We start from the raw sequence: 12,156 nt of genomic DNA, 5'->3' as shown, positions 1-12,156 counted from the left end.
ACCTCAGTATTCAGTTCCTTCTCCAATCCCTAGCAGTTCTGTACTTGCCACATAACATTCAGAATTCTCCACCACACCTTTGCCCACCCCTGTCCCATCTGTAACAGACCCAAGACTGACCAGGTTATGCCTCAAGGAAAGGAGATTCAGCACAGTGCTGCTCCTCACATCCTGCCACCACTGAACAGATGGCTCCACTCTTCTTAGTGTCTTCTCCATGCCTTTATTTTTTTTTCCCTTGCTTTGCTGTCTACTGCGTACCAGACCACATCCTGTCCCTCTCATTGAATTCCATTCTAACCTCACATCTTCCAAGAAGTCGATTGGGTTTACACTGATTGATTCTGGAGTCACTGTCCCAGCCAGTCATCACAAGGTCACCTCATGTTACCACAGCCTTTACTGTTTGAAAGTCCTTGAGCGCAGAGCAATGCTGTGGGAGCAGATACTATTGACCCGCTTCCATATACTTGTCATCCAAGGTCGTGTGTAAGTGACTTGCCCAGCATCACCCAGGTAAAAAGATGCTGAATCCTAGCTCAAGTTCAGATACATCAACTCCTGGAGTACCAGGATGCTACCGCAACATCCCTTCTCCATCCCTTCAACCATCACTCTTACAACGATCGCTCTAGTCTCATCCCAGCCCTTGTTGGTGTGGAGTGAGTTGGGCTGGTTTTGGTTTTGTATCTTCATGTTCTTGTTGGCTATAGTTGCCAAGTGTTTATTGTGTCTGCTTCAGGTGACTGTGTGCCTACAGAAGCGATGGACAGGATGGGCTTTTCTGACATCTCTCCCAATCTTAAGTAGAGCATTACCAACCAGAGCCTGGGGATAAAGATTGGCAGAAGTGACGTGGATCCTTGTTGGCTTTAAGTGCCTTGCAGACCCTCCACGGAGGGTGAGTGTGGACAGACAAAGGTGACCGTAACAGCAGTTGGCATTTGTTGAGTACCCGTTGAGGGTGAGGCAATATGCTAGTTCTTTATTTACATTACTTAACCCTTATAACACATTTCTAAGGGAGGAATTATTACTGGCAAATAAGAAAACAAACGCTCAAAGATGTGGAGCCAAGGTGCAACCCACATTTGTCTGACCCCAAAAGGAGCATATAAATAGCAGACTTCAATATGTACATTTAAAAATATGATAATCCCTCACTCCCTGAAGGCCAATCCTACCTTTGGCTCTCCCTTTCCCGGTCTCCCACCCCCACCCCCAAAAAAACCAGGGAGAGGAAAGCAGGGCAGGTTGTACCTCATACATAAACACACACACACACACACACATACACACACACACACACACACACACATCACTTATATTCGTCACCACCACCCTGGATTTCATAGCTAGGGTGGGGCTGTAAGGGTTGAGTTTCCCCAAGGCCCTAGTCCCCTTCCCTGGTGCTAAATAAAAGTGAATAAATACTAAATAAATACAACTGGGATCCAGGAGTCATTCTGCCTTCCCCTCTCCCTCCTGTGACCTGCAGGGCAGAGGGGGCGGTTTAGATAGGGTCTGTCTCCTAGCCCCTTTCCATTCACCTATATATCACTGCTTCCCAGGGCAGGAAGCCAGGGCAGGGCCAGCCTGCAGTTTAGGGCAGAGAGGCAGGGCAGGTCTCATCCTCTACAGCACTTCCCTGCTGTGTTTGAGCATGAGGCAGCTGCAGAAATCCCCTCATTCTCCCAGATGAGTCCGAGGCCCGGCACCCCAAAAGGGCAGCCGGGACAGTGAGGTTATTTCCTGCCTGCCCAGGGCCGCTTCCGAAGGATCTGCAGAATCTGTGCCCGGCGATGCAGCCAGTCTTGGGGAGGAGGGCGTGGTGTTGAAGGGACTGGCCGTGGAACGAAGAAGCTGTACCGCAGACGTGCATTCTGGGGGTTGCCAGCCACCAGGACCTGCAGCGTCAAGGGCTGGGTCAGTGGCCCATGTCCAGACAGTGTCTCTGAGGCTGCCGTGGCTCCACTATAGCGCAAGCTGACTGCCCCAGGAAGTACCACATCTGTGGGGGAGGGCATCAGCGTGTATTCACCGTTGAGGGCGTAGGAACCATCTAGAAGCTTCAGGGCCAGGTAGATGCTTCTGGGGCCGGAACCCCCCTGCTGCCGTACAAGGATATGGGTGGCCCCAGCAGGGATAGTGACCACATCGCTGTATCCGTACCTGTGAGGAAAAAGTAGTTGAAGAACTTAGCGTCTCCTGAACCCCTTCAGCTTGCCCTACGGTGTTTGTCTGAGTGTGTATGTCTGTGTCAGGAGCTGCCTCTGCAGGCTTACATGAGGTATGTGTACACCTGAGAACAGAGTTACCAGCTAGAGTGCCTTCCTCTCTCTTATCTCTGGACACTTCCTACTGCGCCTTCATTTTCAAGTGTCTCTCCAGCCTTGGCCTCCTTGGGGCCTGTCCAGTTCCTACTCTAGCTCAGAGCTCACCACCCAGGGCAGCCTTCCCTGATGCCGTCAAAGGCTCTCACAGCATCCTGGGTCCTCTCTGTTCAGCGTGTGCAACACTGCATTGTAACTGTCTGCTCAGCCGTCTCCCACGTAGACTCCAGAAAGTGTTGAGTCACCGGGAAAGCATTTAGCGCCAAGAACAGCGCCCGGGAAAACCGAGGGGAAACGGAAATCGTGAAAGGACCTGAATTTTTTGAAGGAGCCCGATTGCTTGCTGCAGCTAGAACCATTCCCACCGCACACCATACACTTGTCAAACTTCTTTTTGGAGCCAATAACCCGGTCACAGCCAGCATGGATACAGCGCCCCTGGACACAGACTGAGGAGCTGTCTGGGGAACAGGGAGTTCCATCTGCCACCTAAAGAACAGAGGAGGGAAACTGTTAAGGGTTCTTGCTAAGTCAGCAGGGGGTTGTAAGCTAAACATCTGGAAAGTGGTATCAGAAAAAAAAAATGGGTAAGGAAGGGGATGTAGAGTGAGCCTTCGCCTATATGAGATTATAATGATAATAGTGATACAGTCATTTTTCCAGCATTGACTGTCAATCAGGCGATGTGCAAAATGCTTTATAAACATAAACCTAAGTCCCACAATTGCTGCATGAGATTTCTAAGGGTGAATTTCTGAGGTTTAGAAAGATCACAAACTGGGAAGGCAAGGGTTTTCAGTCTCAGCAACAAACTCTAAACTTAGTGGTACAGCCTCCAGATAGACACTAGAGGGCAACAAACCTGTAGGGATTTTCTATAGACTACTGGGGAAGGGGAGGAGGCCAATGCTTGTAGGGCTTGCTTTGCCTTGAACAGGTCACTCTATAAGACAAAGGGAGTGTCCAGACGACAGTGATTTCTGGGAAGTCTGTCCATTGAGGGACTGGCTCTCCAAGAGTCAATACTTTGACAGAGGATTCCACGGAAAGGAGAGTCAAGGACCTCTCCGAAAGGCCACATACCTCCATTCTCACCAGATGTGGAGTAAAAGGATGGAGAAGGAGGGAAGGAAAGAGATATGACAAGCCAGCGCAGCTTCACCGGCCGCATATCCAGAGTCAGGCATCTGTTCTCCTAATGCTGGACACCCAGGGACAGACAAGACTGAGTAAACCTGTAGGCTGGCACAGCGTGATGAACGCCAGCAATGGTCTGGAGGGACTTTTTAAAAATGTATTTATCAGAAATCAGAAGGATCACTGGGAGGTGTGTAAGCCCTGACTGGGCCTGAGGGTTTCTGGTCCTCACCCGTGGCTCCAGAACATAGTAGTAACCCAGTGCCCGGGCCTGGCAGGTGAGTTTGCACTGGTCTCGAGGGGCTACACCCGTGTAGCGTGGGACCCAGTCCATGGGTCCTGGAAAGCTCTTGAAGAGGTCAGTCCTGTGGTTGTAGGCAGCACACTGCTCCTCACGGAAGGTCAATGCTATAGGGGTGAAATGGACAGGCTGAGCTGCTGTCCCCTCACACTATCCCACACACCCCACCACCTAGCCCCTCAGAACTTCAGCCAGCATGGCATCTCTCTCCCTCACAGATTGCTAGGGACAGTTCTGGGAAGATAAAGAAACCTCCCCCCAGCAGCGGAGTCAACCAGCACCTTAGTTCAGCCCTCAAGGGACAGTCCTTCTTGTCTACCACCCCTTCCCGGGGTCTCCCAGCCTTCCCAACCCTCACCTGAACCACTTGGGCAGTCCTCAATGTTGCAGGAGCGGAAGCGGGTGCGGCGACCCTCGCAGTACTTGCCACCATTCCGGGGGACGGGCCTCGTGCAGTCCCGGGAGGAGAACTGGACACCACCCCCACAGCTCCTGGAGCAGTCACCCCATGGTCCCCAGGGACCCCAGCCTCCAGCCTGTGGAATCTGCAGAGGCACAGAACGGAAGTGGGATAAGCCCACTCGCTCCTAGGTTTTAGGGCCAGTCTCCTTCCAGCAGGCCTTTTACCCAAACCGTGCCCTGAGGTCTCACATTGAAGTCCTTGAGCTGGTCCACGTGAAGACAGCGGCCGCCCATGCAGGCCTGTGTGGGTCCGCAGGGAGTACCATCAGCCCAGGGTGAGTGCTTAGTCTGGCACATAGCATGGCCATTGAGGTGGCCGGAGCACCAGAGGGCAGCACAGGGTGGTGGCAGCTGTGGACAATGGTGTGAGTCAGGCCCGAAGGTCAGTTGGCACTGGCGGTCAGCATCATAGTCCTTGCCAGGGAAAGTCACGGGCAGATGCAGGGGAGCCTCTGGTTTGTCTAAGAGACAGTGCCCTGAAAGGGGGTTAAGGTACAAAGTTAGCAAGGGCCCGAGGTGGGCACTAAGGATTGCCAGCTGAAAGCTTGGGCTCTGTGGTGGCTAAGGTACCCTCAGCTACACTGCATTGGATGTTCATTATGCGATCAGACTGGCAAAGCCCTGATCCATACTAGCTCATTGACTAGTCACAGTTCTGTGAGGTACTGGCTCTTAGTATATCTAATTTATCTATTGGCTAACTACAAACACAGAGAAGTGATTTTTCGAGACATGTCTGCAAGTAGCAGAGAACTCAATCAGCATAGGAACCAAAGGCACTTCTACCTGATCTTACCATAGAATTTATTATTATTATTATTATTATTATTATTATTATTTCTAGGATTTGGGCTTTTAAAACTTTTTTTTTCTTATCATAGTCACTTATCTCAGGGGCATGGAGTCTGCACATACCACAGCACATGAATGGAGGTCAGAGGACAACTTGCAGAGGTCGTCAGGTCCAGGCTTGGCAGCAAGTACCTTAACCCGAGGAGCCATCTTGCTGGCCCTATTTGTGAACTCCAGGGCAGAGTTTCACTCTATAGCATTAGATAGCCTGGAACTCACTATTACATAGCCCAAGCTTGCCTGGGAGTCATGTGGCAATCCTTCTGCCTTAGTTTCCCCAATACTAGGATTATAGGCATGTTATCATGCCTAGCTCCACTATACATTTTTTTTTTTAATAGATGTGGTTACTTTATATAGTCCTGGCTGTCCTGGAATTCACTACATAGACCAGGCTGGCCTCAAACTCACAGAGATCCACCTACTTCTGAGTGCTGGGTTTAATGGCAAGTGCTACCACGCTCATCTATAGAGTTCTTGAGAATGCTTCTAATCAGCAACTTTGGGGAGCTGGAGATACGGCTCCACAGTTAAGAGCATTTGGAGAGGTCGGGAGTTCAGTTCCCAGCACCTGCATCAAGTGACTCACAAACTGCCTCCAGCTCCAGGGGATCCAACACCCTTTTTGGCCTCCATGGGCACCTGCAAGCATGTACACACACATACATATGCATAAATAAAAATAAAATAAAGTAAAAGAGCTTTGTCTGGCCAGGCAGTGGTGGCGCATGCCTTTAATCCCAGCACTTGAGAGGCAGAGCCAGGTGGATCTCTGTGAGTTTGAGGCCAGTCTGGTCTACAGAGTGAGATCCAGGACAGGCACCAAAACAACACAGAGAAACCCTGTCTCGAAAAAAAAAAATTGTCTGGAGAAAGTCATTCTGTTGTCTTGTGTACTTTATCAAATGACAAGGTAATTACATGATTTACAGCCAGTCCATTTCAACATTGGACAGTTCTAGTCCTTAAAAGGTCAATTCTTTTTGTTTGTTTGGTTTGGTTTTGGTTTTTAGTTTTTTCGAGACAGGGTTTTTCTATGTAGCCTTGGCTGTCCTGGAACTCACTCTATAGACCAGGCTGGCCTCTAACTCTGAGACGGCCCCTGCCTCTGCCTCCTGAGTGCTGGGATCAAAGGTGTGCGCCACCACCGCCCAGCTTAAAAAGGTCGATTCTAATTGTATGGAGCCAACAGCTGCCTCCCTTATCTATGCCGTTTGTTTTCCTAGGAAGTGGGAACCACACCAATACAGCAGCATTTCTCACCCCACCACACACGGCAGAGGCAACACACGTGGAGGAGTCAGTGGGGCCCATAGAGAATGTTCCAGAAATGAGAGTACAGTGGGAGAAGGCGGGAACTGAGTCCCACTTTGAGAAAAGCGTCACCTGCTTACCATAGCCATTGTCCAGGAAGTCCGTGATGAAGCGGGCACTGCACGGGGACCAGGGCTCCTCAGGATCCACGTGAGCCATGACAGGAGCCATGACGTGGCGAGAGGAGCCCCCCTGCCCATTCAGATTAACACACGGCTTGGAGTTGTCATGGAGCATGTTGAAGACATGGCCTGTAAGAGAAGAGGTCCCACTAGTGCCCAAGGGTTCCAACCTGTGTCCGCAGGGGGCGTCCATCATAAACTGGGCTGCCGCTGGTGATGATCAGCGCCACCTCCCCTCCCCCGTCTCAGATCCCCTGATGGTTCTCTGAAGGTTCCATGTGTAGTTCCTATTGCTCTGTCGTCTCTTCCCCAAAGGAAAGGCACCTTCTGCTCATTTTCCATTGTAGCTAACACTCCCAATCCTCAAACCCCATTCTCTTATTCCCTCCCCTTCCAAACATGTATAGTCATGCACATATACACAGTCCAAAGTAGTTCCCACGTGCTGCTTCATATAATAGAAAGATCTGTTTGTCTGCACCCAGAACAGAGAAGGATATTGACCTTGGACATAGACCTGGGGGGAGGAGGAGGAGGAGGATACCCCCATTTGCACTCGAGTGAGCCCCTTATCTCCTTCTAGCATCCTCAGTACCCCTCACATCCCCTTCAGGTGCCACACTGCCCCAGCACTTCCTTACCCAGTTCGTGAGCAGCAGTGAAGGCTGACTGGAGTCCATCGTCCTCCACGATAGCACAGCTCCGTGCTGGGTCACACACTGTGCCCACATCTGCCATACCCAGGGTATCACAAGTAGAGACCCCACACAGGTCCTGTAAACAAGGAGCACAGAAGATGCTTGGGGCTGAATACCCGGACTAGTGAGGACCTAGATGCTGGGCACCCAGCATGGTCAAGCCAACCCATGGCAGTATGGCTGGGGCCAGGGACATGTTGCACAACTCTAGAGATAGCCTTTCCATCATGGTTTGTGTGTTGGCGGTGTCTCTTTGGGTTGTGGTTCTTCGCATGCGGTGCTGACCGGGGCCTTACCTGACGGGTGAACAGAATGGCGGTGTCAAAATGGTCAGGATCTGAGTCCTCAGGGGTGTTGAGGCCCCGCTGCCAGGTGCAGAAGCTGCGTAGCGTCTGGGCCGCGCTTGGCTCCACTTGGGGCCCTTCCTGGCCTGACCCCAGGATCACTAGCCGAGTCACCACCAAGCTGACCGGGTTTCGGATGCTTGGGTGCTTAAAGGCCTTGGCTGCCGCTGCCATAACTGTCAGCAGGTAGCGCTTTAGCCCTGCCCCATGAAATGCTGCCATCTTGTCGTCGGCCACCACCAGTGTCTCCACGAATCTACTCAGAGAAGCAAAGCGCTGAAGAGAAAAAAAAAAAGAGAGAGGAGGGTCCTGAAATAGCCTCCCAGATCCATGGATCCCTTCTCCTCTCCCTCTCTTCCTGGGTCTAGAACTCAGCAGAGTCAGCTGGCCCTCACACACCCCACAGGATTCCTGAAGTGACTGCTTTGGACCTTCCCCCTAACCCCAAATCCCAGGGCTTTGGTGGCCATGTTGAAGAATCAGCTGTTGTTCTGAAAGAGGAGAAGGCTTGCCCCGTTTCGGGGCTGGGTGGGCCCCAGAGGTGAAGAGCAGCTAGAAGTGTTTTGGGGAGGGGCGCTAGGGTGTCGGAGGGTGGCAGGGGCTGTGGGACGAGAGCTAGAGGGCCGGGCTGCGAGGACAGCGACGATGACACGTGTCTGCCCTGTGTGGTTGGAGGAACAATTCAGTCAGCAGCCAGGGCCACAGCCAGATCTCAGCGTGGCGGGTGTGGAAGGAGCGTCTGGTCTGGATTAAAGCTACAGAGAAGGGGTGGGAGAGAAAAAAAAAAGGGGGAGACCCAGGAGTGGGAGGGAGGGAAGGATGGCGCCTCAGGCAGCCTTGCCGTCAGCCCACAGTGTGGGAAGAGGACTGACCCAGAGGCATGGGATGCCTCTCCTCGGCCTGCCTAGCTTGCAGTTTGCCAGAACAATTTTAAAGGCAACGTCAGAAGCCAAAAAAACCAATCCCTCAGGCCTCAGACTTCACTCCTCTAGCTGGGGGTGAGGGTAAAAATCACTGGGGCAGAGAAAAGAGCCTAGGCCAACAGGCTGCTGGGAACTGTGTCAGCAGGAGACACTATGGCCAGGAAGGGGCGGGGGAGGGAGGGGGAGAGGTCATTCCGGCCCAGAGAATCTGACTGACTTACCTCAGGGAATCCTCAGAGCAAAGCAAATGGCTGAGGCAGGGAGAAGCCAACACTTTCCCAAAGTAGGGGTAGTAGAGATAGGAAAGGCAGAGAAGAGAAAAGCTGGAAAGCGAGAAGTGGAAGTGAGAGGAGAGAGGGCAAATAGGGGTCAGTAGGACAGACATGGCGGGAGGGTGACACAGGACAAAAAACCCCCGGGGCTGCCTACCTTGGTTCTTCGGGGAGTGGGATTGGGGCTCCCAGAAGGAGCCTTGACGTTGCACATGGGACCTTGGCTGCTGGCAGGACTCTTCCGGCGTAGAATGTGAGCCCCTGGTCCCCCAGCAGAGTTCAGGGTGCCTCCCTCCAGAGGTTGGAGGTGGAGTTCAGCCCCCCGGTACTGCAACACCCCTAGTAGGGCTCCCCCGTCCCAGTGCAGAGATGCCACCGACTCCGGATCTCCGTTGATGGTTCCAGTCAGGTAGGTACCTGGCTCTGCCCCACCCAGCATCTCAGGTGCCTGGCCCAGGTACTGCACCGTCAGCCCCTCTACCTGCACCCCAGGGTCCTGCTCTAGTTCCAGGAGTAGCACCTCCCCAAAGGCTGGCAAGCGGCACAGTAGCCTGGCAGGGGTACCGGAGCCGGGCAAGATGCTGCCATTGAGCTTCTCTGGAAACACGATTTCCTCCTCCCGGGGGAGGGGGTGGGCTGACCAGGCAGAGGGCAGGAGGGAAGCCAGCAGCAGCAGCAGCAGCCACCACACCAGACCAGAGAAAGGCACGCTGTGAAGCTGCGAGCAGAGTTGGACTCTTCGCAGCCAGTGCCCAGTCAAGCCCCTCCCGGGATGCAAGCCCATCTGGGACATGGTACCGGTGCTGCAGCTGGGATGGATTGAGGCCATCTGAGGCACCAGATCCTCCACACCCTAACTGTGGAAAGCTCCTCGTTAAAGCCGGAGGGGCTCGGACTTGTGCCAAAATCTGAGGCGAAGTTTTTAGAGGGGCTAGAGACGTTCAGAGACGATGAAGAAAACAGCCCCTGGGCTCAGGAAAAGTGCCTAGGGACCTCTCTCCTCCAAAACTTCCTCCTGTGCCCTTCTCTCCTGGGTCTTTGTCTCTCCCTGTCTGTGTCTTCTTCAGCTTCTCTGGCTTCACCCTCTGCCCAGCTGTGTGGCTCTGTCTCAGTGCCTGCTCTGTCTCTGCCTCCTTTGGCTGTCTCTTTGTCTCTGTCTCTCTCCTCCTCCGTCTCTTTCCTTTCTGTATATCAGTGGGTCTCCCCCGGGTTCTCCCTAGCCTCTCTCCCCGCCAGCTCTTTTAAGCATCCAGAGCCTCCCTCTGTGTGTGATTGGCTGTTCTGTAAGCCACTCAGCAGAAGCTCGGTCAGTGGGACTCAGATGGATGGATGTATCATTGCTTCCCTTAAAAAAAGACAGGGAAAAAAATAGGAGGGACTTGCCCAGGGGAAGGGAATCTCTAGCAGCCAGATGCATTATAGGCACTGAGCCAGTGGATGACACATCCTTTTCCCAAATCCCACCACCAGCCCTCAGCTGTCTCTTTCCCTTTTTGGTGGGACAGAGCCCCAAGGGAAGTAGGGACTCGGGGAAAGGGCCTGGGCAACACACACACACACACACACACACACACACACACACACACACACACACACACACACACAGATGAGATTACGTCCTGGGAGAATTTATGTCCCTACTGTCCAGTCTGGAACAGCCTATACTCCATCAGGTGTCACTTATTCTGCCCTCCATCCCAGAGGCTGGTGTCGAGGGCCAGGCTGTCTGGTTTTAAAAGGAAGCAGGGAACAGGGAAGGAAGAATGAAGAGAGAAGAGAGGACAGGACCAAGAAGAAGGAAGGGGCGGGAGAGACAAGAAGGCAGGAGACAGATGTCAGGACCTTTCTGTTGGAATGGAAATAAGAAATAAACAGACGGCAAAGGAGAAATCAACTACTTTTCTTTTTATAGGAGGAAGACACAGAGTATATCTTCTCTCTCTCTCTCTCTCTCTCTCTCTCTCTCTCTCTCTCTCTCCCTCTGCTATGCATTCCTGAGTTACCCTTACCCTATCCAAAGAAATGAAACAGCCATTCCATCCTAGGCCTCCTCCTCCCCGACTTCCTGACTGCCCATTCCCCTGGCTCAGCTCCCAGTAGCTTCCCCCAGGCTTTTGGCCCTGTTCCTACCTACTCCCAACTACCCCAAACCCTCCCCCTTCCTCAAGTCAGCCAGCCTTTCACCTAGACAAGACCTGCTCTCTTGGGAACCAGAATCACTCAGCCAATCCTTGTTCCCTGCCACCCCCATCTTTCGAATCCAATATTTCCTGGAATATCTAGTAATCGTTGACTCCTCATTCTCCATGGGGCAGAGTGAAAGGGTGCAAATAGCATTTGAGGGTACTAAGAGAAACAGGAGCCTAGAACCTGGGATGGGGATAGTGATTGGTGGGTGCATGTGTGGGGGTGTTAGAGAAGGGAGCTAATGACTTCTCTGATTCAGAACTGGGGGGGACTAAGGAGAGAAAAAGCAGACTCTAGAGGCAAGGAAGCAAAGAGTTCAGAAGTGGGGCAATTTCTGTTCACTCCACCCTGTGGCCACTTGTTTCCCCAGGAAATCCCCAGGAAGGAGAGTACACTCAGCAGTCCCTTCCCTTTCCCAGAGAAGCACCCCCTCTCCTACCCCATCCCCTTCATTCATTCTCTGCCTTGTCACCTCCTGTGCCCAACATCGCATTCATCAGGAGGCTTCCTCTCCCCCTCCCTTCCTGCTCCAGTCACTAATACCTGCCCTGGTGCCTATCACTTCCTGAATGACCCACCCTGTTGTGAACTCCCAGCCTCACCTCTTGACCTCATCACATGCCCTGACCCTCCCTAGTCCTGAGCGGAGGGGCTGAGGCTGGAGGAGTCACACAAGGGATGAGGGACCAGAAGGGACAGGGGCAAGAGGAGCTGTCACCAGGGTACTCTTATTGCTCCTTTCCATCCCCCCACCCGAGATGAGAACAAAGAGGGTGACTAAGCTGTGGAAGACAAAGGGCCATAGAATGGCAGCAACAGCATGTGGGGGGTGTCGCAGAAGGGAGAAGGCACAAAAGATGCAGTGTCCTAGGCAGCCCCCCAAGAGCCTTCCTCCCAGTCTCAGCTCAAACTACCCCCAGGGCTAAGCAAGCTAGAGTCTGTCTTGACTTCTCGTAGGCTGCACTAACACAAAAATGAGTAATCCGCCTCCTCTCATTAGCACATTTAGCGTTTAAACTATATTGCAGGGAAGAAGGCCTAGAAAAGGGAGGGATATATAGAGGGACCAAGCCTCTGCCCTGGCTTTCTGGGGTTTGCCATGTCTACACCAGGTCTTGGTCAGTTCCCACAGTCAAGGGATCTCTGGCCCCACCCTTTGGTATGGTTCCCATTAGGTCAATTTTCAGCCTAGAAATCTGCAGCCTCTTCCT

At 52.7% G+C, this 12,156-nt stretch overlaps 1 protein-coding gene across 2 annotated transcripts; it reads right to left on the bottom strand.

Annotated features, from left to right (window-relative positions):
- Positions 1-937: 937 nt before the first annotated feature.
- Adamts4 (ADAM metallopeptidase with thrombospondin type 1 motif 4) lies at positions 938-11,633 on the bottom strand. Of its 2 annotated transcripts, XM_052737590.1 has the most exons (10): positions 11,548-11,633; positions 8,916-10,484; positions 7,516-7,839; positions 7,163-7,295; positions 6,480-6,650; positions 4,423-4,709; positions 4,130-4,316; positions 3,703-3,878; positions 2,647-2,822; positions 938-2,172 (listed from the first exon to the last, which is right to left on the bottom strand). In XM_052737590.1, the coding sequence occupies exons 2-10, from the start codon at positions 9,585-9,587 to the stop codon at positions 1,746-1,748; spliced, it is 2,553 nt and encodes an 850-aa protein (XP_052593550.1). In that variant the 5' UTR covers positions 9,588-10,484; positions 11,548-11,633; the 3' UTR covers positions 938-1,745. The 2 variants fall into 2 exon arrangements, with proteins under 2 accessions (XP_052593550.1, XP_052593549.1); XM_052737589.1 differs by lacking the exon at positions 11,548-11,633 and having other exon boundaries at positions 8,916-10,654.
- Between the last annotated feature and the right edge of the window lie 523 nt (positions 11,634-12,156).

This window comes from Peromyscus californicus, unplaced genomic scaffold (assembly GCF_007827085.1).
Source record: "Peromyscus californicus insignis strain IS unplaced genomic scaffold, ASM782708v3 Scaffold_14__1_contigs__length_90479793_seg_2, whole genome shotgun sequence".
Taxonomy (NCBI): Eukaryota; Metazoa; Chordata; class Mammalia; order Rodentia; family Cricetidae; genus Peromyscus; species Peromyscus californicus.
The sequence above is the reverse complement of the archived record's forward strand: the minus strand, read 5'-3'. Positions and strand labels throughout refer to the sequence as shown.